This window comes from Buteo buteo, chromosome 6, assembly GCF_964188355.1.
Source record: "Buteo buteo chromosome 6, bButBut1.hap1.1, whole genome shotgun sequence".
In the NCBI taxonomy this organism is placed as follows: Eukaryota; Metazoa; Chordata; class Aves; order Accipitriformes; family Accipitridae; genus Buteo; species Buteo buteo.
This window is the reverse complement of record NC_134176.1, coordinates 9846505-9873491: the sequence shown is the minus strand read 5'-3', so window position 1 is coordinate 9873491 and position 26987 is coordinate 9846505. Positions and strand designations below refer to the sequence as shown.

General features: G+C 38.9%; 1 protein-coding gene across 3 annotated transcripts in view; it reads right to left on the bottom strand.

The window, feature by feature from the left end:
• Window positions 1–26987, bottom strand: part of JAG2 (jagged canonical Notch ligand 2) — a 72943-nt gene that overhangs the window by 32301 nt on the left and 13655 nt on the right. Inside the window, exons 1-4 of one of the 3 annotated variants that reach the window (XM_075029679.1) lie at window positions 17860–17997; window positions 13006–13060; window positions 5826–6080; window positions 4715–4775 (exon numbers count right to left, since the gene is read on the bottom strand). In XM_075029679.1, coding sequence (XP_074885780.1) covers window positions 4715–4775; window positions 5826–6042 — 278 coding nt within the window. In that variant the 5' untranslated portion in view covers window positions 6043–6080; window positions 13006–13060; window positions 17860–17997. Of the gene's footprint in view, window positions 1–4714; window positions 4776–5825; window positions 6081–13005; window positions 13061–17859; window positions 17998–26987 lie in introns of those variants that run through there. The other 2 variants (XM_075029677.1, XM_075029678.1) reach the window with 2 other exon arrangements.

Genomic DNA, 26987 nt, shown 5'->3' with positions numbered 1-26987 from the left:
GGAACAATTGTGGAAGGAAGCCATATCATTTAGATCTGGCTGATCTAGCTAGTATGGAAGTTCTCCATCTCTTACTGTCTTCCCACTTTCAGAAGCAGGTATTGTATTTCCTTCTTTTTTCAGTCCTCTACAATGTTTTGTTAGTCCTCTATAGTCTTTCAGTAACAACCTGTTTTGAAATGCCTCACCAGATCCCCTTGTACTCAAGAATGAATTTACAAGAATCCAGCTGCCTTTTTTTTTTTTTCCCCTCTAATTTTAGGCAGAGTTCCCCAACGCTGATGTTAACCGTGTTATCCACCCAACTGTCATGAAAACATAAGTAAGACATTAGTGATACTGGTAGGCCTCCTACTGAAAAGGACAGGAAGACTACGCAAGCCTTTAACATTTAACAAAGGATTTCTAGAACACTACTACACCCCCAACACTCCAGGTAGTTGTAGCTCCTTTTGCAACTCAAGCTTTTGTTCCTGCATCTCTGTGAAGAAAGCATTGAATAATAGTTGAGCAGGTTACAGCCCTTATAGGGAAAGATTAAGGGAGCAAAACCACTTGGGAGAGGCCTACAGCATCTGCAGGCACTGCTGGACACAAGAAATCAGCGTCCCAAGCAGGGCTGAAATGGAATACAAGGACTACCAAAAGGCATGGCACTGGACAGAAAGTTTGAGAAATCTGTTTCAACAGGACAAACATAAGATACATGATTAAATAAAAACAAACAAACAAAAAAATCACCAACATTGTAAAATCAAAATTTTGTCACATATAGTTCAAAAGCAGTTCTAGAGTAAGACAGTTCAAAGCACACAGATTAAACAATTAATTTACTTTTAAAACTTTTAAACTGTATGCTTGTTTTGTTCACCTTGTACAAATTCACATTACAGTACTATTAACAATCCCATTTCTAATTCATTTCAGTTAGTGTACACATTCTAAAGAAATTTTTGTATCACAGTTGTGTGAAGTAAGGTTTGCATTTCCCAGGACATAACCTAGGTCCTACCATGGCTCAAGAAGCTGAACACAAGCTGAGCAGTGTTAGGGATTTGATCTCTTTTGTTTTGCTTTGGAAGAGAAATTTAAACATTCAAAGGCAACAGGAAACCTACAAAGACTTCTGAAAATACCATCATCCTGGCAGGAATATGACAATGTAGGCCAGATAGGATTGAGCCTAAACCAGTTATAAGCCATTAGATCCCATTCTTCTCTAGACAGTTTAATGGAATTTAACAAAGTACTTCAAATGATGCAAAAACATACAAAGGGCACCAATCATCATGGCTTGGCAACGTTGCTTCTTTGACAATCCTTCCTACTACTTAGGGCTGGTGAAGTGAGTCAAGACCACCATTTGATCTGCCACTGCAGGCAAAAAAAAAAAAATATTACAGTGACCAAACACTTTGAGTCTTGATATAGATAAAGGTTGGGTTTGGGTTTTCTTGTTTTGTTTTGTTACTTTAAGATTGCAATTTCCCATCTTCGCAAGATTCAGCTAAGTTGCTTTTGTTTTCCTCAAGGAAGTAATTTTGCTCATTATTCAGTAATTTTTTTATTTTTGCTGAACCACCTCCACAATGACAAAAACTTATCACCTAGACCCAGCCATACCACAAAATTGTTTCCTATGTCAGGTCATTTGAGACATCAGGTCATCCCCTACTTAATTTCCATCCATGAAAGTTCAACAAAAGAAATGGCAAACTTAAAACCACCCTAACTTCCTCAAAACAATGGTTACATGAATTTGCCCAACAGACAATGTACAGTTACAGCTAATGGCATATCTTTTATTAACAGTCTGCAGTCATTTAGCTACTTTTAAGATCTGGTTTTGGTATAACATTTAATCCAAGAACAGCTCTAAATTACACTGGAACATCAAAGCATGGAGGGTAGGTCCTTTCTATGAGATTTACGCTGAAGCCTCAGAGCTATTGCTTAAGTTACCTGCATGTTCATGCAAGTTGAAGATGGAAAACGTTTTCCAACTTTTCTATTTATAAATGCCACCGCAGATTTTGGCAACCAAGTAGCTATTGGCATCAGCAGATTTCCATACATCTCACCCATGTTTTTCTCACATTTTCATTTTCTTTCTGAATTAGAAAAAAGACATTGTTTTCACCTGTTAAATGACAGTGGCAAACTGTCCAAAAACCAGGATGAAGGAATCTAGATTATAATTCAATAGCACCAAACATAGCTGTTTCTTTTAAGTAACAGCTTCCTTTACACTGCTGAAGATAAAGGTCATGTCTGTAAGCCTTGCTTATTTTTAGTTCAGCATCCTTTTTCTACAGAAAGTATTACCCATTTGGGTTAAAAGCAACGTTTGTAATATAGCCTAATAACTATTACAGAATACAAGTTAAAGATACCTATGTGAACAAGCTCAAGCTACCAAATCACATTTAAAGAGGTAGCTGAGAACCTTCTGCAATACTGCAAATAGAGTGGCCAGACATAGAAAGGCCATTGTTTTCCTTCAACCTGCTGATCACAGATCTATTGCTTCAGCAAATAGGCATTAAGAAACAAGGCAGATGGCATACAATCCATCTGAAACATTAAGTCCCTTATTCCTTCCCCTGGGTACTTTCTTTCAGATGAGAGAATCCATCCAACAAAATAGTGAGATTTCTGGTCAGAGTCCTTCAATAGACTCAGTGTTATTTTTGTGAGCTTTGTTTAGCTGGGCAGGTTAGAAGGGGGCACCTAGACTTACAACTCTAGATGCTTCTTCACGCCAGTGACATGCTGAGAGGACAGGCTTTGCTTGTATGAGACTACTTATTGACAGACACCTTAAAAAAAAAAGGTACCATAGCCACCCAGCCCTCCCATCTTCAAAGGTTTTGTATTCCCTTCTTTAAACCTTCTTCCTCCTCTCCAACTTCTGTCTTCCCAGATACAGTTGGTATGAGAAAAACGAAAGCGAAGAAGGAAACTGCACCACCCCCTCTCACCTCCCCCAAAAGGGTACTGTTTTGCATTTGCTTAAACCTGTTGCTTTTCCACCTTTATTCAAAGGCTCCTTGCATTCAAAAAGCAAACATTCACAGGCTCTTAGGTCACTCCTTTGATACCTACAGGACTCTAGAAACCCTTACACGAATCAAAATTCACTAGAGTAGGTTCTCAAGGGGAAAAATGTGTTCTTGGAAGGCTCAAGGGAAGGATTACTTCTTAGGCAGAAGTGATACTGGCCCAGCTCTCAACCACAATCTCTATTTGTAACCTAAAAAAAATAATCACCAACAGCAGCAGGGCCACACAATACTTGAAATCACAAGCAAAATATTTAATGATATGAATAGATCACAAAAACCACTAAATAGAAATATTCTTTCCTACAAAAAGGAAGCCATAGTTTAAATATCTGCCTTGAAAAACATCTTTTAAGGGAGGTTTTATAGTTCTTCAGAAGTGAAACTGCAAATGCACTGAAGTGCTGCACTTCATACACTGGAATTTACAGTTTTCAGTCAGATTTGAGAGCTACAACACACCAAATCTTCTACAAGTCAGCAGCATCTGATGGAAGTTTCAGGGAAGTAAGAAACCACTCTGTGGTGCAATAATTTAAGACTTAACTTTGTTATCTACCATACCCCACTGTCAGAAACTTCAGGCTCTCCAGCAGGACAGGACTTGTTTGCATGTCAGCTCACAAACTGGCACTTCAACCCCAGCTTAGCTCTAAGCCTAAGCTAAGTGACCTGCACCTTATTTCTGCCACTTCTGTGATGGCTGTAGTAGTTACTAGTAGGAGGATGAAGCAGAATTGCCTTAAACTATCACAGCTTGCCACAAATGGTATTTGTCAGCTCTCAGGGAACAGGCTTCTGGCAGCCAGTTCAGTTTCACATCATTCCAAGCAAGCAGATTCAATACAGCTTACAAAGGAACCACTGCACAAATCTACTCTTACAACAATGCATACAACTCTGACCACAAAGAAACTCAAGAACTTACACAGCATCCCAAACTAGCAAGTGGACCTGTCCTATTTAGCCAGTGTAAAAATAACACCCATTTCCCTCTGACCTACTACGTTGGATGCCTGAACTTTTACATGGAAACAATCAACTCTTTTTGCTATTGCAGAGTCTATATAGGCTTCATCACAAAGTTAAGGGAACATTTCAGACACTGTTCTCTTGAATTTAGGGACAAAAACCACATTCACCTGGGGTAGAAAGTTTCGGTTGGGGTTGCTACTGTATCTCCATTGCCACCAAAAAAACCTTTTTTCTTGGAAAAGCTAAGTTGACTATATTTTGGTGACCAAACATGTATATTGAGTGTTCTAGGACTGTAAGCATTTCCTAGTCATAACAGTCCAAAGAGAAAGTTCCCCTTTTTATTTGAGGGTAACAAATAGGACATATTGATCAAAGCTCCTAAGGATTTTGAAAAGAAAAAAGATTATTCTCACTTGATAAAGGCATAGTTTTGGATTACATAAAGCAAATCTGTTCAGGCCTATATGTACAAAAAAATAGAATAGGATTGCAAAACAGTATGAAGTATATGCAGTTCTTACACATGTGAAATCTACTTCAAATCTATTTCCATCCATGTTCCTGTATAGAATTTTTTCCATTTTAAAGTAGACTTTTAAATTGTAGCAGTATACATGGAAAAGGCTAGAAGAATCAGTACTTATAAAAAAAGATACTCAAGCATACAGACTTACTTGCATTCCCCAGGTGTACTGCAACCACCATGGAGCAAATTACATCCCTGTTTACATACAGCTGTAAATAGAAAAAGATTTAGGCATTAGTCTGGGCAGCTAGGTATCCATCAGTACAGCAGCAATCTGGAACTGTTCAGCTAGGGCTTCTGTCATTTAGCTTATTTGTTTTTTGTGCAAAGCAGACTGTCTTTTGCCATATTCCAATAGTTGCTGCTTCCAGCTAGTTATTTCACAAACCACAACCCCATTACAACTGGTTATGAAAAAAAACAACCCAAAACAAAACCTTAAGGTAAGTCCTTGAAAAAGTTGATATCGAATAGGTTTGCAGCAAGAGTGTCATCACTGAAATATTTATCAAATACAGTTATTTTTAAACCTGGTATTAGACTGGTATTATGCTGGAAATCTCAAGCTTCAAAAGATACACATGACCTTGAGTAAGCCCTAAAAATGGTCTCCCTTGTCATTAACAAGGTTTTGCTGAAAAGGAACAGAAAACAAAACCAAGAAGCCCTCAACAGAAAGACCAGTATGTCAAGTAATTTTAGCACTAATTACTCACCGAGACTGAAGGCAAAAATGCAGAGATTTGATTGAGTGGTACATTAAAGAGGATGACTACACTTGAATTTCTCTTCATATTAAGTGGTATCAAAAAGCTTTCAGCTTTGCACACATTACACTTAAAACTTTTTCATTTGCAAATAGTGTTACAAGGGTATTTTTACAGGATTAAAGTCTACAGTTATACTACTGATATCACTGTTCAATAAAATCTTACATTAGCAGATGTGATACATCATTTTGTTTTGAAGTAACACCATCCACCATTGAATAAACTCAAATAGTAAAAAGATGTTTGACTACTTTGAATCCTAAATTTTTTGTGTAGACCCCATAGCACACACCACAAGCAACACTGTATCCTGCACTGGCGTCCACTCTTCACAAAGGATGTTTTTTTCAAAGACACGTATTCAAAGGACAAAGTCTGTATGTGTTAAAATTAATATGCTACAGCACCAACACTACAGAAATCCCTCCTGCAGTTTATACTTAACATATATACACTAGAGCTAATCTAAAATGAAGCAAGCAGTACTACCTTGTTTACATTCTTCTCCCATCCAACCTTCCATGCAGGCTTTGTTTCCATTTTGATCACATGTGTAGTGACCAACAAAGTCATCTCGAGGACCACAAAATTTATTGCACAGAGCACTGTAGTAATTTTCATCACACTTCACTCTTATTTGTACTTCAAAATGGGCAACAGGACCATTAAATTGTAGTGTCTTCCACCGATCTTCCGGGTTGATCATGCCAGCATGTGCCACTCGTTCTATTAACAAGTCTTCACCTTTTTAAAAAAAGGTAAATTCAACAGGCAATAAGTTCAATAGCACACAAGAGCATATAAATTCAAATCAAAAGTACTTAACTGGTTAAGAGAAAACCTGGTAAAGAAAACGTTAAGATGATAAAGATCTACTGTATAACTGAATTTTCCTCTGCCTTGCAAAGTTCATTACAGGAAGGCCAATTTAAAAAAGTGTCCCAAAGGAAATATTAAAAAACCCTGGAACATAATCCATAGGAAATAGCTTATTTTCCAAGGCAGCCAAACATACCACACCCACACGCTGACAACTAGCAGCTTTATCTTGATCTGAGGCTCTTTTTGGCTCCTTTTTGTTCTTATAAAATTGCAAAATCTGCATAACCTAGTAGCTGAGATATTAAAGTTCTATAGTGCAAGTTTAATTTTAAAAATAAAGCAAAACACACAGTATAATCAATTTGCTGCAAAATTACTAAGCAATCATAAACACTCTGGTAGGCTTGCATTACGTACATAAACTAGCTTGTTTCCATTTTATCATTCTCTCTACAGTAAAGGAAAATTATCTTTAACAAGCATTTCATAGAACACTGTGTAGCTAGTATTTGACATTTTGAGAAGAAATATACAAGTGAACCCAGGATTGTCAAGGGGCCATTCTCAACCCTGTATCCTGCTTATCCTTATCCCCAGTGGAACTACCGATAATTGTGATCACTGTTGCAATATACTCTATAAGGATCCTGCCTTGCCCTCAGAGAAAGCAGCAGCACTGCTACTGCCAGGTTTCATTAACTGAGACCAAATGTGCACAAAGTATTATCTATCACATGGGACAAGAGGATTCCAGGATATAAGATTACGGAACTGCCAACACAAAGTATTTTCATTTTTATGAATATCCATTTTGTATTTTTATCCATTTTATTCTTGCTATAGAAGCTTCAGTACTAGGAGTTGAGACACAATTATAGTCAGTACAGTGAAACTATACAATTGCTTCAGTAAACGTTAGGAATAAGCAAAGCACAGTAAGGGTAAGGATAGACAGCGAGTAACCCCAGTAATAAGAGTTTTCCAATGTTTTCACTATTCAAATCTGGTAACATCCTACTGCAAGAGTTTTTCTAGGTGACTCTGCAAGCTGTAGCTGGAACTCCAAGCACTATTTAAGGGCAAGAAAAAGGTACACAAGCTCCACTTGTATACATGAATTTCACACCCATTTATGAAATAGTGATAATATTGCCAGCTCAGAGCTTCAGTGTTCATCTTCTTTAAATAATAAAGATTCTTTAAAATTCATGTTAAAAGAAATGAGGAACCAAAAACTTGCACACAGCAAGAGGCTGTAATGGTAGCGAGATAAAGTCTAAACTTCAGATTATTAATAATATAAAACACACCAAGCTGGGAGCAAGCAATACTAAACTACCTTTTTTCAGCAAATGCATTTCACCTACTTTCTTTCTAGAAGTCATTAACCTAATCTATTTAGAAAATAAAACCAAATGAGTGACTGTTTCTCACCTAGGAGGTTATTGACAGCATAGAAGTATCCTGTGCATCTGTTAACAAAAGTGCACTTCCTCCTCAGTATGTAAAAGGACTGAAGCAACAGTTTTCAGTCGCTCCAACATTAAAGGAAAAGGAAAGCTACAGAAGTAGTGGGCTCTGCAATGTATTTTTGTTATCTTAACATCTTTTTTCAAGCTTGCTTCTACCATAAAATCTTTCCCCTTAAAATTAAAGAATATTGAACTTAAAAAACCCTGCTGTTTTAATTAAGCATTGAGAGGTTCTCTAATTATTAAGAACTCAAAGTATCTCTCTGCTCTAATATCAAAAGTGGTATTGCCACGTATAGGCTACAATTCATGCTTGCCTGGACTAGTCTGCATAAAACATTTTACGGCTAGACAAGACACATTGATGTCTATCCCTGTTCTTTAACTCTCTAAATTCTACATGTGAATTCCTCTGTCATCCAGCAGCACATGGTCAGTAGCAGAGTGGAAAAGAAACCTGCAAGCTAGAAAAGGCTGCCTGCATTTTATTTTTGACTGAACAGGATATCTATCATACCACCAGCCACCATTAAAAGCTTCATGATTAGATTCAACATCCTTTTATAATCTTATTCTTCTCTAATGACTATTGATCTGAAAAACTGTAGAGGAAAAATGCTGAATCATTGAATGGTCAAAGAATTTGAACAAATAGCAAATAGGCATTATAGACCTATTTGCCAGCTATCAGCAACACAGGCTCATTAAAAATGGCTGCAACAGCCACTGCTATAAAACTGTTTCCTCAAAGTGCATCAGATGGACTGAAGAACAGGTCCTGAGATTAAAGGAGTGACTTATATAATAAAAATCTTATCAAGCTTCTTCAGGCTAATGCAGATTCAGGCTCAGTTAAACAACTGGAACAAGCATTACAGCCATTGCAAATATACCTATGCAGAACAGTCCTCTTGATACCTGAGGTCGAGAACAGGGGAAATAACCCATTAGTGCCTTTTTTTTTTTTTTTTGAACACTCAAGCTTTATCTTCACAAACTCCTCTGAAAAAGAATGTATTCTGAGTCTTAAGAGCTTTTCCTCTAGCTTGTATCAGCAAAAGTAGGGCTTAACAGCCTAAATAAGCAAGCCAAATAATTTACCCTGAACCACAAAAGGCATCAGGAAATCAACCCCAAGACATTTAGTTTCTAATGCTAAATTCTTAAATACCACAGTAAGTATGAGAATTCTGCTTTCCTTCAAATTTAAAACTGATCCCAAACAGAATGTGCATCTTCCAAAGAGATCTGTAATTGCAGGGAGGAACATGTTTGTCAAGGTTCCTCCTTCCTCCCCCACAATGCCGAAGTGTTTCTGAAGATATTCAGTCTCACGTTTAACTGTTTTGATGAGACAAGTTTGCTCCCTGCATCTGGTTTACCATTAAAATTCCTCTTAGGAACTCACACAAGTTACCTTTAGCCCTCAGTAAAGGCAAAGAGCTGCGTAACTGAATTTGTCTGGTTATTGGTCAAAAAAGCAGCACACACTACTAGAACCTCCTCCCTCCAACACACCTCAGAAGCAATAAGGCTTTTCTTCCTTGATGACTAAGAAGTTTTCTACAAGCCTCTCTAGAAAAGCAGATAGTGAAACAGACATTTGCATAAAAGGAGATAATGGCTAAAAGGTGGTTCTTTAATTAATGTTCCCAAAGCATCTGATTTTTGGAAGAGAAAGCCTCACCTGAAGAGTATCTAACTGTAACTGTGCAATCAGGAATCATTACTGCACTTAAATAAGAACACTGCTCATCAACACCCTAACTTTTAGCAGAGGTCAGACATTCCCAACAAGCCAGTCACAGGGCAATACAAAAAGTGATGCTGGTAGCTGTTTGCAAGGAAACACACACAGTAGCGTATGGACTTCATGCCCAAAGGAACAGGAGGTGCCCAGCTCAAGAAGCACATTCTCTTCAGCATTTTTCAAGCAACCATTTCAAAAAACTATAAGGACAGATTAGTCTCCTACAGACTAACATGAAAGAGGAAGGCAACCACTGCATCCCTGCGGTAGACATGTAGTCAAATGGAAAGTTACTTTACATGAAGATGCCAGCTTGCTTCGTAATGGCAGCACTGGGCTAGGTGTTGCCAAGACTTCTGCTATACAACTAGAAGTTTGCCAAGTCAAATGACTTACCTGGAAAGCAGTTAACTGCTGTGACAGATGACAGAGAACAGGCCCTTTACAGTGACTTTGTATCTAAGGCAGTTTCCTCTCCCCCTCCTCCACTCTCCCAAAGCAAACAAGCGGTAACACTATACTGCCACAAGCTACCCTCTGAGCCAACCCTGCTGCACAGAGGAGGAAAAAAAGCACAGGAGTAGTTCAGGAATCAGTGTCTGAAAGCCCCTCTTAGAGTTTGTAGGTTGAGGTAAGTATTGGGGAAACACTTGCCCTGGCAGATTTGTTCTTGAGATGGTACTTCACAGATCTGCTCTGAGCACCCTTGCCTTGCTTTCGATGTGTGCAAGAAAAAATAGAGGATGCTAAGACAGAGGGAAGGATGAATAACAGCTGTTCTCAACCTTCAGGTTATTCACTGGAAACCCCTCTTTCCAGGTTTGGGGTTATTTTGTTTGTTTGTTGGTTTTTTTAGGCTTTTTGGGGGGTGGTATTGTTTTTTTGTTATTGTGTTGGGTTTTGTGTTTTATAAATACCCACTTGAAAGTCCAAGCTGGAACACAGGACCTACATTTAACTTTCAGCCTTACTCATACCCATTAAAGGAAAGCAAAACCTGACTTTGGAACCAATTAATCAGCTTATAAACAGACTCTTGCAATTACTTTGATTAATCTTTCTTACAGTAGCAACAGAAGACACATGTAACCTGATCCAGAGATCAGCGTAGTGTTCAGGGTATGTTAGAGAGTTCAACTTTCCACAGATAACTCTCTTCACCCCTCCAGGATGCAGATATTGTTTGTCTTTTCTCTGGAGGAGTTGCCATATTCCCTTTCCTATTCTCTTAGATATGAATTTTTACTGATTTGTCCCTGTTTGGCAGTTCAGTAGATCTTGCAGAAATACAAGGTAAGTAGTGTCTTTGCATCTTGACAGATTCACAAGGCAAAACCTACTGGAGGATTCCCTGCCAAGACCACTCAAAAAAAACCCCACCAAAAAACCCAAACAAAAAACCCCACACCCACAAAAAACAACCACAAATGAAAAACTTCAGCATTAAGAATTCTTCCTAGGAATCTAACATGCAAGTCTAAATTGAAGCATGGCAAAGCAACAGGTCTGTATCATGGAATCAGTAAACAGACTACCGAAACATTTAACCAAGACAAGTGTTTAGCTAAGTCTTCTGCCAAATTACAGGCCAAGAAAGCCTTCCTAAATTCACATGAGAAGCCTTCTAGGTTTCAGATGCAATACAACTTAACAGCATCTCTCTGGCAGCCTATATTAAAGGGAAGTTCACCCTCCATTAGCAGTTTCTCATGAGAGCTAAATTGTCGTCTGACACATACAGACTCCTGGAGTTCATGGAAACTTAAATTAAAGAGATGGCCCACCGGCCCTCCAGAAGACACTATATATCCTGTTGGTCTGAAGTTCAGGGAAAAAAAATTACATCAATGCAAGTAAACAGATTTGTTACAGCATGTTAAAAAACTAAAAAGCTAAGAAAGACTTAACAGAAACCTAAAGTGACTGTCCCCTTATCAAGCGTATTTAAAAAGAAACCTGAGTTTTAAAACTACAGGTTTGCAGAACGATTCTGCAAATTCTAAGACATAAATATAGCAAGTTACAAGACCATTATTTATTAAGTAGCTTATTAAAAAACAAAATTCAGCAGTTAAATGCATACAGATCTGTTTTGCAGGATAGGCTCTTCATGTTCACTCCCTTCTATACCATCTCATGAGTTGATCTGCTATCTAGAGCTAGGGCATGAATATTCCAATATTTGCTGTATTAGCTGCCTCTAGGTAAATTATTCCCAAGCTGGAAACTATTTAAAGGAATTAACTTCATGTAATACTTTTTGAACAAAGCATTCAAAAGGATGCCTCCGATCTGTTGCTATGTAGGATATCTAAACTGATTCAAGATTCAGGCTTACACTGCTCAGCACAAAAGATCTCATTTTGAATACCATGTCCAGCTTTGGGAAGAGCCATTCAAGAAGGCTGTGGACCAACTGAAGGGTTGCAGCAACATGAATTAGCAGAGATCTAAGAAAACATACCTATTAGAAAAGGTTAAAGGAGCTGTTAAACAACAAGACACAAGAAGCTTAATTCTAACAGAGGGTGGGCTCAGGAACAAACTACAAACTCATCATTACTTTGTCTGTCATTGAAGACAGAGTATGTTAGAAAAATCTCTAAGTTAGGAATGTCCGTCAGGAAAATGGAGATGGGACTGATCCCAATCTTCAAGGAAAAGAACCTTGAAACTCTTAACACAGCCTTAAAATCAATTGAACTTTGCCAATTTTTTATGCTTGATGCACCTTGATAAGGATGGTCAGTGAAGCAGCACAGAATGGAACCTATAATTAGAAACTGATGAAGATTTGGGACATAAACCTTTGCCATCTTAATGTTCAAACACTTTCTTCCTCTATATTGATCCAAGCCAAGGTTAAATACTCCATCATTAACCATAACTTTAAAGTCTGAAGTTCACTTAACACATAGCCAAAAGCATTTGATTATTTTAAGACATGTTTGTAAGTCACTACCAAAGAGTGGGTTCAGGCTGGAGTCCTACTTTAGCAACAATATGGCAACCAGCACCTTCACAAGATTTTGTAGTATTTATACAATAATCTTTCTTTTCCTTCAGATCAATAGCTCTGCTCTGAAACTGATCATTACCATTTACAGACCAGAAATGCAAGGTAACTTTCAGTACTTGAGGAGAAACAAACACAGAAGGAATCATACCATGACTTAGAACACTTTCATCCAAAACATCAAGCATGGTTTCTTTATGGGGAGCAAGAATGCTTGTTTACCTGATAATGTAAACTGTTGCACAACATGGTTATGGGTAAACTGAGGAGAATTTAAAGTGCAACTCTACAACACATTTTTTTTTTTTTTTAAAAAGGGCCTACCATGATTTTTAAACATTTTTTTAAAGCTAATAATTAAGAGTCATGTATTACAACCTTCACTTACTACTGTCCATTCTTTTCCCTATCAGTAATAATTTTTCACAGTTCCTAACCCAATATTCACTGCTTGGATTTGTACATGCCCTTTATTTAGATAGCAGGCTTGCATTCAGACTCATTTGGAGGGATGGCTAATTGCAGCAGCATACCATTTCCCTCCTCCCCAAATCTGTGTACACATAGCAGAGAGTAAGTGAAAACTGCAAGTTTTACATAAATACTCACCACCTTTTGTATCATTATCCCAATCCCATGCTTCTATTATTAATGTGAATGATCTCTGAAAAGAAACAAGACACCAGTTAGATAGAATAAAATACTACTGCCACAGACACAAACAGTGATTTGCAATAAGCAGATACTGCTGCTACAAGAAAGCCAACTGAAAGCAGTTAAAAATTTCACTTCTCTGCTGTCATGTGAAAGCCCTTGAAGGCATCTTCTTGAAAGCATGAAATATAACAGCATTAAAAATTGTGGGGCAAAACATGCTAACAGCAAAACAAAAACATACCTCCCCCTCTCCCCTAACCAAGGACTGAATTCTTCTTCTTCTCCTCCTACTGCATCTAATGCTCAGCTTTGCTTAGCCACAGAAATCCTTTTAAGAAATAGCCCTAAAACATTTGAATGAAGTGAGGGGTTCTGAACCTTGGGAAACAGCTAGGATATTTAAGACTTAAGCAACTGAAGACCAAAAAAAGGAATAAAATCAGACCCATCCTTTAGGAAGCACATGAAAAATCAGTCTATATAATAGATCTGTTTGTTATTTTCTAGAAAAACATATGTAAAGAAGAAACATACAAAAATCTACCCTGCATCTATCAAGAATTTAGACTTTTCTCATGAAAGGGGTAGTGTGAAAAAAGGACCTGCAAAAGACACGGCAGAAACATAATTGTTAAAGGAAGCATACTTGGTACTATACTTCCCCATAAGGAAAGAGGAAAAGCATTATTTCAGACAGTTTTAAAATTATTTGGAAAAAACATGAAGGCTTTAGTTCACTAAAGCTAGGCTTCAGGCATTTTACTTGGGATTATGACCAAATATACAGGATAGATGTTGATATTCAAAAACTAAACTTATTTAGGACAAAGTTTCCTTACACATACATGTAATGTTTACCTGTTTTAACAAGAGTAGCTGTCAAACCCTTCAGCTTTGATAGTTTCCAACTTGTCCAAGTTAACACCAAGATTCTCACATACATTTAAAACCGAGGAAAAAACCTCCAACAACAGAAAGAGTTAGTGCACCACTATCCTAAAACCCTCAAGTATACATCTTTGTGCTTAGAGGCAAGCCACACCAAAAACTGAAGCTCTTTAAATACAGCAGAGCCAAGCCTTAATGTGCACAGAATTCACAGGCTAACAACCTATGAATTCACATGGACCTGGGGACATTGAGCCAAGAAATTAAGAGCACCATTTTAGGAAGAGGATTATGTAAGAATTCAGCTATCTTTCATAGAGTGCTTAGAACTATTTTACTGTTACATCAAGAGATGTATATTTTTACTTTGAGAAAACCCGTAAGTGCTTTGTATGCCACTCGCCTCCCCACCAAGGAGAGTTGATCATAACACTGAAATCTCCCCATTTTAGAACAGCAGCAGGAACAGATCAGTGCAGCACCCTAAGCAGAAGGGCTCTTTGTCTGAGGTCCTTCATGACTGCAGCAAGGAATCAGTCTATTCAGAAGTGCACTTAACCGAGTGTGTATTTTTCTATTGCTTAGTTACGTTAACATGTAAACCACAAACTATGCCTTTGAAAAATGTCTTCTGTACTTTCAGCTTCAGATGTATGCTAGGGAAGACAATATTCCATTATTACACTCAAGGAAGGAGGGAAAAAGGAAGCTCAGCAGTGACTATACTGGACAGCACACTTGAGCTGGAACTGCCTTTAGAAAAGGCCAACTGATAGAGATCAGCTGAGAAAGCAAAGGCCTCTACTTCTAAGGTATGACAACATAGCACAATTCATAACTCCACAAATTTTTTGAAAACAAATGTTAGTTGAGCATTTCAGTAGCTTCACCCTCCAACTCCCTGCTCTCCCCTGCCACCCCAATCTCAGCATTTAGGGAAGCAGCATAGGATCCTACTGTATTCTGAAAACACTACCTGCCACCCCTCTCCTAAACTGCTACCTGAAAAATAAATGTAGGGTGAATCCTACCAGAAAATAGGTACTACATAGTATTGCTGTAACCTTATCTTCTGGCAACTGCAAGTCTCCTTTCTTTGCATCAAAATTAAGTGCTGACCTAGGCAGAATTCTGCAAATCAGTGCATGATCCAAAGCTCTGTTATCCACCTCTCCTGCTTTTAACAACTGATCTTCTAACATATCCCTCAGTTTTCCTGTGTTCCATTGATTTGTATTAGAAGTACAAAATTGTGCTCAAGTGCTTCCAGATGTCCACTTACTGATCTTATGAAAGTGCTGGTCTTTCCTACTGCAAATTGGCTGTTGCATCTGACTGCCCACACAGGCTAAGGCAGAAAAAAATTTAAGCTGGACTTGCTGTCTTAGGAAACAGATCAGTCAACTATGCCTTCCCGTCATTCCAATTGAAAGCAGATTTGTATCTTTGCCTAGGATGCTAGGGAATTTTTGTCAATCAAGAGAGTTCCACACGAGGCACTGTTCCAGCATGCTCATGCTGGAAGGTATGAACAGGGATAAAGAAGCATTCTACCAATTTTAAGATGCTTAAAATAAGGAGCCCCATAGCTCCATGGTGGCAAATCTGACCATCTAAGCTGGCATAGACTCTGGAGTTGAAAATATCCCTCTAGTGCCTTATAGAAAATAGTACGTTACGAGCAACTATGACTCTGGCACACAGCTCTTCTTCCAAGATGTGGAACAACTGAATTTGTGGCCAAATAACTGATCTCTGCAGCCCGCACAGCTCGTGCTGCCTCCTCGTGGCAGGCAGGGTAAGGACATGGCTCTGCAAGCCCCAGATTCCACAGGCCTGATCTCAAGCATTTGCTTTTACCATCCTCCCACTGGTGACCACCAAGAACTATAAGCCCATCTACAAAAAGCTTAAACATACACAACAAAGACAAGACCCAGACTATTAAATCCTTTCACTTACTGCCATCCCATAGGCTCATTTCCCCACGTCTACTTATGGGCTAACGGGCTAGCACTTGGCCATTTACACATGAGCAAGCACATGGAGTGTAACATTTTAGGAAGGCTTGTAGTCACACTTGCAGATTAGAGATGTTATTCAAATGGCAGTAAACAGTATTGACAGACAAATGCATGTTTACTGGAAGATCAGTTTCAGCTGGGACAGTTCTCAGTTGTGCAACTTCCTGCTTTCTACTGACAGTTACACAGTCACCCTTAAAAACCCCTAACAGACAGTAAGAATGTAACCAGATGATAAACTGATTTTTGTGGCTATTCTACCTCTGGAGAAGACAGTTAAGGTTACCAACACAGCTTGTTACCTCTTCCTCACCTCCAGCTAGTCAGTAACTTTGAAGAGGAATTCCTCTCCCTGGTAGTATGATGGACTGTCACACCGCAATTACTACACCTCAAAATTGGAAACAGATCCTTAAACTACTGGTTCAAAAAACCCCTCTCTCCCACCACCACAAGCATCAAGTCTTACACTAGATCTGCTTAAATTCTTTAGAATTTTGCACATTGCTTAAGAGAACAGCTGAAAACTTAGAACAAAGTGTCTGTGTTACTGAGTATATTCATGGTATGCTTCCCTGAGAGCTTTCCAGTTATTGCTTAACTATCAGAAACATTTGTTTGACTATCAAAAACATTTATTAGTGGAAATTTTAATATCCATACACTCACCCATACTGTAACCCTGCCCAATAACCAGAGTAAGAGCTATAGGCTGAATAACATTAATGGATATAAATTTTGAAGACTATTTTTAACTTACGTAATGGACATACCCATTTTATAAAAGCTCTACCATTGGTTTGCATTAGTCATCTCTGTACTTTTCAACAGCAAGTCTAACACAAGACAACCCAGCACAACTTTTGCTAGCACCAGCTGCAAGTAACTCTTCTGAGGCACAGATACTTACATCAGACAACGTCCGTCTTAATTTGTGCATATGGAAAACAATTACAGAACTTACATTAATTTAGCTCTTGTCCAGAATCTAATGTCTAGCCATACTGCAAATCATTAAACCCATCACATCATCCAGTGGTGTATTGGCTCTTTGATGTATCTTTAATAAGAACAGGCTAGCTTAAGAGCTATTTAAGGTAAGAAGGCTATTGATACAGATACAAGTGTGTTCAAGTTCCTGCATAAATCTGATAGAAAACTCTATATTTTCTAAGTAACAAGTATCCTAAGAATGGCCTAAATTCATGAGTCTTTTCCACCTAAAACACACACACCACCACACCCGCATTTCTAACTTGCGCAGAACTCTTGCCGTAGGCTGATATGACTAGCACCTCACAACAGCAGGACATGCATATTCCAGCCTGTTCTTATATATAAGAAAAGCTTTGCGAAGTAGTATCTATTATTCATTTAAACTAGTACTAGCAAAATATTTAGAAAATATTTTAAAAGTGACCATGGCACAGATTGGAGGGGGAGGGGATGGGGGTGAACATACAGCACTGAAAATAGATTCTACTGACTTCGGTGTCTAGGTTTATCTTCCAGACAGAATTAAACACAAGACACCATTTGTGCTCATCAAATAAAAAACCAGAAGATGTTAAAGGCTACAAGTCAGAAGAGCATCAGCACACTTCTGCAGAAGAGCACAGATTTATGAAAGAACCATTTTGTAGGAGTTAACTAAACAGATATGCCAAGTAGTTTGGAAAGATACAAATTAAGCCTGTTTATCCTGGTGATGCTGCTTCAGTTGTGTTTTTTCTCAGGATTGGTGTTGACAAAAGCAACTTCAAAGCATTATTCCATTGTTTACACTAAACAAAACACTCCCCATACTATCCCAGCGACCTCCTTTCTGGGGAGAGGGGAAACAAGACCTGTAATATTGGTTTGGCATTGTCGTTTCATGAACTATTACTATTACCTTGATATTTGCAAATCAACACTCAAAAGGTGGGGTTTTTTTGGCAAACCAGACATGTTAGACTTTTCATCCCAAGAAAGATGATCAATCTGCTGACAGCATTTTCAGTCAGGTATAGAACTTATATTCTCCAACTCAAAGTCTGAAAAACGCAAAAAGTGAAGGTTGAGCTGAAATCAGTACTTGACTTTTTCTCCATCAATAACATGCTATTGTGTATTAAAATACTTTTATTCCAACAGACAAAGAATTATCAATTTCATGTGAATAAAAGGACTGACTGGAGTTTCTACAGGGGAAAAACCTTGGAAGAAATCAGAAATTGGCTATGAAGTAGAAAAAAGCATGGCTCCTAAACAAATCCAGAGCCCATGTTTATCTTCTTGTTCCATACTCACACAGTGAACACATGGTCTCATCACCAGTCAATACAGTTTCCTTTCAAACCTCAATCAAGGATAGGCAACATTTGTATTTGAACATTTCAACTGTAAAAGCAGGTCGAAGAACAGCAGCATATCACTATTCTTATTACTAGTCTCATTTTCTTAACTTCTGGAGTAAGTCATCACCAATATTTCTTACAACCAAGTCCATTAAGTCTTGATCAGCACAGTCAACTCTCATACTCGGTTTCCCAGACAAGTGAGGCAAGCACAGGTCTGGGGGCTTCCCCCCCCTTTTTTTTTTTGCAGCACCTCTCCCCCTCCCCCAAGCAGCCTAAAAAGCTGACTTCAAGGCAAGCATATTCCATTTCCTTCCCCAGGAGCTCTGCAGCAAGTTCTTACAACTTCCTCATGAATAAACTAGAAGTGCAAAGGGAGTAAGGAAGAAATGAAGAAAGATTCTGAGAAGGTCCAGGACTCGTCCTCAACACAGGTTTAAGGGCAGACAGATGGAACAGGCCTGCAGGTTGATCTTTTAGAAGCAGACATTATAATGGAGACCTTTACTGAAGGAAAAAAAGCTCCCTGGTTTTGGGGGGGGAGGAAGGAGGCTGTTTTTTGAGACTTGAAGGATATTTCAGCCACACTCGCATGCAAGAACTTGTCTGCTAAAAGCAGAGGCCATTCCACCACACAAAATCATAAAGATGCCCATCCTCTAAACCCTCATTTTTTCATCTGAGAAGTAAGCACCACTAGCATAGCAAGTCCTAAACACAAGCTTTCCCTTTGGAAACCAGGGCCAAACAATCCCATTTTGTCAGGAGTGCTGTGGAAGGCTGGGTTAGAGTACTGCAAACATCAGCAGCAGATAGCAGAAAGCAGTTGAGCAAGTTGAAGCCTTCTATTTGAGAGCAATTACTGCAGTTATACTCCTCTTGGCCCAGTCACAAAAGCAGGATGATATTTACAAACTTTGGAGCCCTACTGTTGTGTGAGGGGAACTCTTTATGAACTAGCCCCACCTGACAATCTCTAGGAAGTCTGCAAAAGTTTGGGGCAGAGTGGGGTATTTTTTGCCATGGTTAACAGCCAACAGGCTGGTATCTCCACCTTCGTGAGTCTGAACACTTCATTCCACTCCTCCCCCAAACTAAGCAAAGTCAAAACTGGAGGGGTGTGTATGTGTGTATGCATATGGGGGTGGTGGGGGAAATCTAGATGTCTAGACTATTAAGACTCATTTCATTGCAAAAGAAGCACAAATGAAAACAACAGGTGAATAAGTCAGAGCCAGTCTTGAAGTTAATATATCAAATTTAACACCCAGGTAGGGACTCACCTCCAGTTAAAGAAAATTACCCATCAACTAGGTGGAAGAATCCTACCAGCAACCAGCTGCATGCATCTAAAAGATAAAACAACTTCAAGGAGGGACTCAAAGAGGTATTACAACATCAATTTGGCAGTGCCCAGTGCTTTGTGAAACAGGAGCACCATGTGCTTCTCTCCAAGAGGATCAAACTACTAGATCATGACATACATTACCAGATGATATATCTGTAGGAAGATCTTCAAGTGAAGGTTTGAAGATAACTCTGATCCTGCTGCAATGGCAGAATGCAGCAGGAGCTTCTCGATATAAGGGGGTCTTGATATATCATGGGACAACAAACGTTTTAGCTGTGGTATTCTAAAAATCATCTGAAGTCACATATTAGCCTGTAGAAACAATGACCCATTTTCAGGTATGTCACAAGAGACCAAAATGCCATGTGTCTGACTAGAGCTCCTCAAGGGAGAACATTAATGCAGTCACCAGAGACCACATACAGAGCAAACAGCAAGCTCTCTGAAGTTCCATCCACATATGAGAAGCTAAACCAACAGAAGAAAGACTCCACAAGCTTCTCTTAATTTAGCACCCTAGACAGAAACTCAAAGCAAATCTCAGCCAATTCAACCTTGTGACAAATGACATCTCAGAGACGAGTATATGTTCCCAATACCTCTGTACTGGCCCTGACCTTTGATTGCACCCTCTGTCAGACAGCTGCTGCAGGCAGAGCAGCAGCATCCTTGAGTGAATGGGAAGCATGCACCTAACAGTTTTCACAGAGCCAGAAGCAAGTCATTTGCTTCTTATTTAGAAAAACTGCAGGAGATCTGACCCAGCAGCAGTCATGTTAAGACTTCATCTGAAGAAAAGCTCATCTGCTAGCTACTCTCAGCTCACAGGACACTAAGGTTCTAGAAGAGCCCATCCCTGTTTTAAAGCAGTGCCTTTCACCATTACACACATAGCAGCAATGTTAGTCCTGTGGAATAGAAGTAATTCCTGCCTCTGCTTTTTATAGCTGTCTGCTACTCATCCCCACCCTACTCCATCCCCCCTCCCCTGATTCCAGCATATACACATCTCTGCTGTAATCGGGGAGATTAAGTTCCAACTCTGAAGTCCAAGCTGTCAACTGTGGTCACTTAAATTTGAACAAACACCATCAGATTGGCTTCCAAATAATTTGTTTTCCTTATGCTTCCAGAACTAAATAAACAAAAAAACCAAAACCCAAACCATCAGTGAAGCCTTAGCTACTCAGGTACAAGGGCTCCTGCGATAACTCGCCTTTGCTGAGACTTTCCAGCAAGAAACGACAACAATATTGATGTTTAATACCAATACAAGCTATCATTACCACATTTACCAGTTTTGTTGAAACACTTCTATTTTACTGCAAATGCCTTCTGCCTGTGCCACCTCTAGGCATCTCCTGTGTACCACAAGTCTCAACAAAAGTATTGGTTTATAAAACTAATCAATACATCAAGGGTGACAATTATTATTTTTTTTTTGCCAACTGGCTGAGCAAGCACAATGCTCATGAAAAAAAATAATCAATTTAATCTTAGGTGAACGATTGGTAACTACAATTTTACTCTAGTGACTAGAATAGTGGCATTCTAGGAGGTCTGGAAACCAGTTCTTCGACTAACACATACACATTTTAATCTTACTGATCATTTCTTTCTCTTTCCACAGTATCTTTAAGAATTCTTTGTGCCAATTGTCCTAACAGGCATACAATATTTAAAATCTTGCCATTTAAACCTCCAACCTTGCTGAATGTAAACACATGTTCAGCGAACCTCATATAATCCTGAGTTAATGACAATTGTGACTTCTTCTATGCAAATTTGTATTGATAAACAAGGTTTCACAAAACACATCTTGTGACTTATCAATTCCATAAACAGTTACTCCTTCAATCCACCAAAGCCAGCTTGTTTCTAGCTAAGCAAGTTTCCTTCACAAGCTCAACACAATTTCTTTGATCAAGAGATCTGCTTCCCACCCTCATCCATGTCTTAACTACTTAACATTCAGAAGTCAGCTGGAAAGCGCACCCTGGCTAGAAAGGGAGGCTAGAGAACAAGGGGAAGAGCAAGGAAAAAGACATTTAATGTTATGCCACTGTGTGATTCTGTAACTGAAGGTGGAGGGAAGCAGTTCGGTTCCATTCTCCCTCCCCCAAGAGATGGGATGAATAGCATCCCCCAAGAGAGGAATGTTGGAAATCAAAGGTCCAGAGAAAGGCAACAAGAAGGAACAGAGAACCAAATGATTTTGATGAAAGGAATGAAAGACCTGGTCAAAACTCCACAGCCTGGCAGAGAGACAACTGGAGTATGTGATAGAAGTCTACAAAGCTATAAAAGGCCCTGGGGATGGTTAGGAATAGATCATCCATTTTCTTGTTCTTGACAAGAACTAAGGGGCATCAAATTAAGCTAACAGGAGCCATGGTCAGAAGAAAAGAAATAAAATAAGATGGCACTTCATGCAAAGCTTGGCAAAACATTACACAGGTTGCTTAAGGGCAAAGTGGTTTTAAGAGCTTTGTGGGTCCAAGGGCAGACTGGCACAAATACTTCAGAGACACCAATCACTAGTTCAGGAAGTTCCCAGGTTGAAAACAAAGCTTGGAAGAATGAAAAGAAATTTTCCATAATCTTGGCCTTAGACTTCCATGAACATTTGCTTATGTTCCCTGAACTCTGGTTTCAGTATGGGTGCTGTTCTGAAGCAAGTATTCAACTTTTTTTGATGGCTAACATTAAAAAGAGAGACTACTAAAAAAAATTTACACTGTAGAATCTTACAAACCTGCCCAAGCCATTAGTATCTATCCCAGGGTAATCAAAATTGTGACCAAGGAATGTTATAGGAGAAAAAGGGAAGGAGAAACAAAAGCCAGTTCTGAATTAGATTTATAATTAAACCTCAGAACTCCTCTTTGAAAGCCATGACAGAAGTTGTAATTGAAAATTCTAATCAAGCTTCTCCTTTCTGCAATAGTGAAATGTCACATGAAATAGATAATTGCAAAAATCACCAAACCATGTAATACAATACATGCATAGCAAGCCACGTACCTGTTGCAGTAGATGCAACAAATGCTATTCAGAAAAAAGACAAGCTGAGCTAAAGCTATTAATTGGGAGATCTTACTATTTGGAATAAAGGTTTAGAGGACTATAGGCTTCTGAAACTTCCCCTGAGGAAAATGTAATCCAGTCTTTTATGAGTGATTAAGTCAGGTGACACAAAGCAGAACAAACTGTCATCCAAGGCAAGATAAGAGAAATGCAGCAAGCATTTATCATTTATTAACTTACTGAAGATTGACAAGTGCCAAGTGAAATACTAAGCTTACTGATTTTATAGCAATTTTTCACACAAAAATTTGTCAGCGTATTTGTGATAAAAGTCCTGGTTTAACTATAAGAAAACCAGTATTTGTCTTGGGGAAGACTAAACTGAGGTTTAAACAAAATAACTAAATAATTATGCAATTCTTCTCCGAACTTCAGCTATTCTATTTACAGTCGTCAAAGCCAATCCTTACTGGCATCCGTGTAACATAGATGAAGGCTGATGCTATTCCTAGCTACTCTTACTCCACTAAGAAATTGATTCTGCACTGTCTATATATGTCACCGAGCCAAGTATCACAGTTCCAGACAGACATGTTCTTCCACGCTAGCTGAAGCACAAGCAAGAAATGCCTCCCCCATTAAAAGCTGGACCTCTCAAGTCCCTCAGGAACCAGTCTAAGAAGGAAAAAAACAGCTTTCAAAGTATCACCTATATTCTCCAGGGGGAATTGGGGGAAGAATAGAATAGGAAGGGTGAAGATCAGGCTAGCATGACTGGCACAAAAGCTGTGAAGGCAAGAGCATCTGTGACAGTCTGGAAATACCAGCTAACAAGAAAGTGTTAGAACTTTAAAGCTGTAAGGGGAAAAAAAACCAAAAGAAAAGTCACAGACTTATTGCAGAAGTTTCCCTAACTTGACTGAACCACTTCAAATTTAACGCTGCTATCTGTAAAACCTATCTTCAAATACTGTAAGGAATCCTTGTCATTACTCAAGATCCCAGACACAAACTACAGGAATAAGATTCAGTTTCTTCAGAGCAAACCAGATTGATTGCCTAGATTTATAACAGATGCTCCTAGATACTCTGCATGGATACCTACAGTACTCCTGATAAAGGGAAACAGTAGATACATCCACTTAGCACTTTGGGACTGCCTCAGTAGCAATGTACCTGACAGTCACTATAGGCTCAGTCCAGGGCTCAGACACCACAGATTGAGAATTTGAGCCAAGATCAGAATCCTAGTGACCTCAGGAAACACACTTTAGATGAAAAGGAACAGGGGTGGGAAAGCAGGAATTAAGACATCACAGGCCTTTCGGAGCCATACCTACTGAGGTAAACCTATTTCAGGTAAACTTTTTGATTTGAACTTTTACACACTGTCCAGTAGGGAAAAAAACACCTTAAGCATTTTGGTCAGTACCAACAGAAGACCTTCTCCTTCAGGTCTCTAACAAGTCATGGGAAAAAACTTCCAGAAACTCACTATTGCTCAACAATTCAGTAAAACTTTTCTTCTATGCAAAGGAAGCCCACCCCACCACACACATTCCAATCTACAAAGAGCATGGCAGATTTTGGCTGCATCTTAGAGGTGATCCTCAGATCTGCTGGACAGAGCCCTAGCATCCCACAAAAAAGCTTTAGGCATGTGGAAAACAGGCCCCAAAAAGGACAGCTTCTCCCAACTGCCAGCTCTTCCACAGTTGCCCAAGCGCTGCAATGCTCTGTTCGTACATGACTGCTGTGGAAGAACTGACACTGTAAGGAAGGATAAGTACACAAAGCAAAATCCACCTAAACCCAGAATCTTAACAAACCATCCTGCTCATCCCTTAGCTTTGTTTCAATAGCTGATCAGAGCTAACGATGAGCGCAGAACACGAAAGAGCTAGTGCAACCAGCCAATACCAGTGCTTGAAAGCATTCAATCATCCTTCCTAATGCCACAGCTCCCCTCTGCGAGTTAATTTACCTAACACATCTCTATACACTAAACCTTTACACAATCTGATTAGAAGTTAACCCATCTTTAAATATCCTTTGATATAGGTGTTAATGTGCCTGTTCCAGTGAGGTTTTCTGGAAAGTAGATTGGGATATAAAATAGCATCAACAAGCTTTCCTTCTATACCTTAGAAGAAATCAGATAGCAGAAAAGCCAATTACCAAAACAAAATTCTTTTAAATATAACAGCTACCAAAACAATAGAATTTGGTATGCTATACTACCACCATACAAAAAGAAGAGACAACATCCTGAGGGTAGTCAAACAAGTGCCACAGTTTGTATTGTACCTGCCTCTCAGATGGGAGAACCTAGCGTAACCTCCCCAGATTTTGTTTCTCTTTTTGACGGTTCTAGAGCAGAAGCAGCAGGAAGGAAACTGAAATGAACCCCACGTACATCAACCCCACAAACCTGCTAGAACCTCAAACAATAGACTTCCCTTCCATCCTATTTGGGGAGAACAAAGGGTGTTGATTTTTAATTGAGATGAAAAAGTAAGATTAAATCAGAAGTTACAGACAAAAGAGCAGCAATTCCAGCAGATGTTTCTCTGCTAGCATCCTATTTCAGTGGACAAAAAGATAAGGTGGAAACCTACCAGAAAACACTGTTTTAGACAGAGGGTGACAAAATTAAGTTTCAATAGACATTCTGCCTGATCATTACATAGAAGGAAATAAACAGACTATTTACATCTTAGATAATTCCATGACTTTGCAGCTATTAAGATACAGTCCTTTCCACCATAGCTGAAGCTACTAGCAGTAGCAGTTTGCAGAAATCCACTCAGTTAATCCAATAGCAAAGAAGAGAAGAAAGTATTGATGAAATTAGATAACAGAGAAAAAAAGTCATTTGGAAAGAGACCTGTACAATACCATGCAGACAGCTGGGTACCATCTTAACATCATTTTATTAGATTTAAGCTGAAGCTTTCAGCCCTCCTACCACCTTTGAACTGTTTCAGACAAACTTGATATTAACCAAGTCTCCACATCCTACTCCTTTCCAAAAGTTTTGGAAGAAGTCCAAGATAAATTAAGCCCATTATATGTACACTTTCTTGTTGCATTAATGAAAGTGTAGCTAGATTGCCTCTTTTGAAGTGTATGTAACAACCATGAAGACCCATTAATGGTTAGTGCAAGACTTGTTTTATGCTAATATTTAGAATTCAAAGATGAACTAGTAATTAATACTGCTCTTTCCCCTCCCCTCCGCACTCCATGTGGCATGGATATTAGTGTCCTCTGGGCACTTCAAACCATGCATCATTATAATTTCAACTTGAAGTCAAGAGGGAATTAAACTAACTATGTAATAACATACTTTAATTATTGTTCTAAACACAGAACACCTGCATGCACTCTTTTGTATTGGAAATATGCATACTAAGAAGGTAGGCAAATATAAGAAAAAATAGATATGCCCCCAAGTTCTATGTATGCAACTTTCCCAGGAAGAGAGAGTAGTGTTTTAATCTTAATCCTTTTAAATAATGTTAGCTGTTGATAGGACTACAGTCTTTCCCTTTGTTTTTGAAAAACCCAAATGCCTACAAAACCAATTCAAACTAATGAGCCTGGATGTCTTGCCCTAGGAAGAAGAGGCCCATACTCAACTTCTGTTCCTAAGGGAGCACAGAAATTAGGGCAATGTTTTTGTAAGTTCTCCACAACTCTCTCATCAGTCCTACCCAACTGAGTCAACTCTACAGCTAGATGGGCAGCATCAGTCACATTTGAAAGAGGACAGTGCGAGACAAAGGCTTCCCTGGCCCACAGTGATGGCAACCGCTGGCTGATCAAATGTTTGTATAACTTCAAACAAGATGCATCATTTTTCTCCAATGGTATTGGCTTCAAGCACAGGTATTGTCATAGGCCTTTCACCATAAGGAACACAAATGTCTAGGTTTGATTGCTACATGAGTTGCAAGACAGTTTCAGTCAATTTGAACTTCACATTCACACAAGAGACTTATCAAACAGATGACTGATTTCCTCACGGCTACTAATAAAAGTGTCACTAATCCAGAAAAAGGGGAAAACGCACTTAAATTGTCCTTCATTTCAGCCCCAAACTGAACACCAGCTCAGTTTTGAATTTCTGCAGGTGCTGAAGAGGCTGGCAGGGAAACAGAAGAAAAACCCCTTATTTCAACTTCACAGATAGCTGCTTACCTTCCCTTAAAACCTCCTCAGCTTTCTGAACCAGGACACTGCAGACACAACCAAAGCTATATCTGTATCTTGCTGTTCTTCATAAATTTACAGGAATAAATT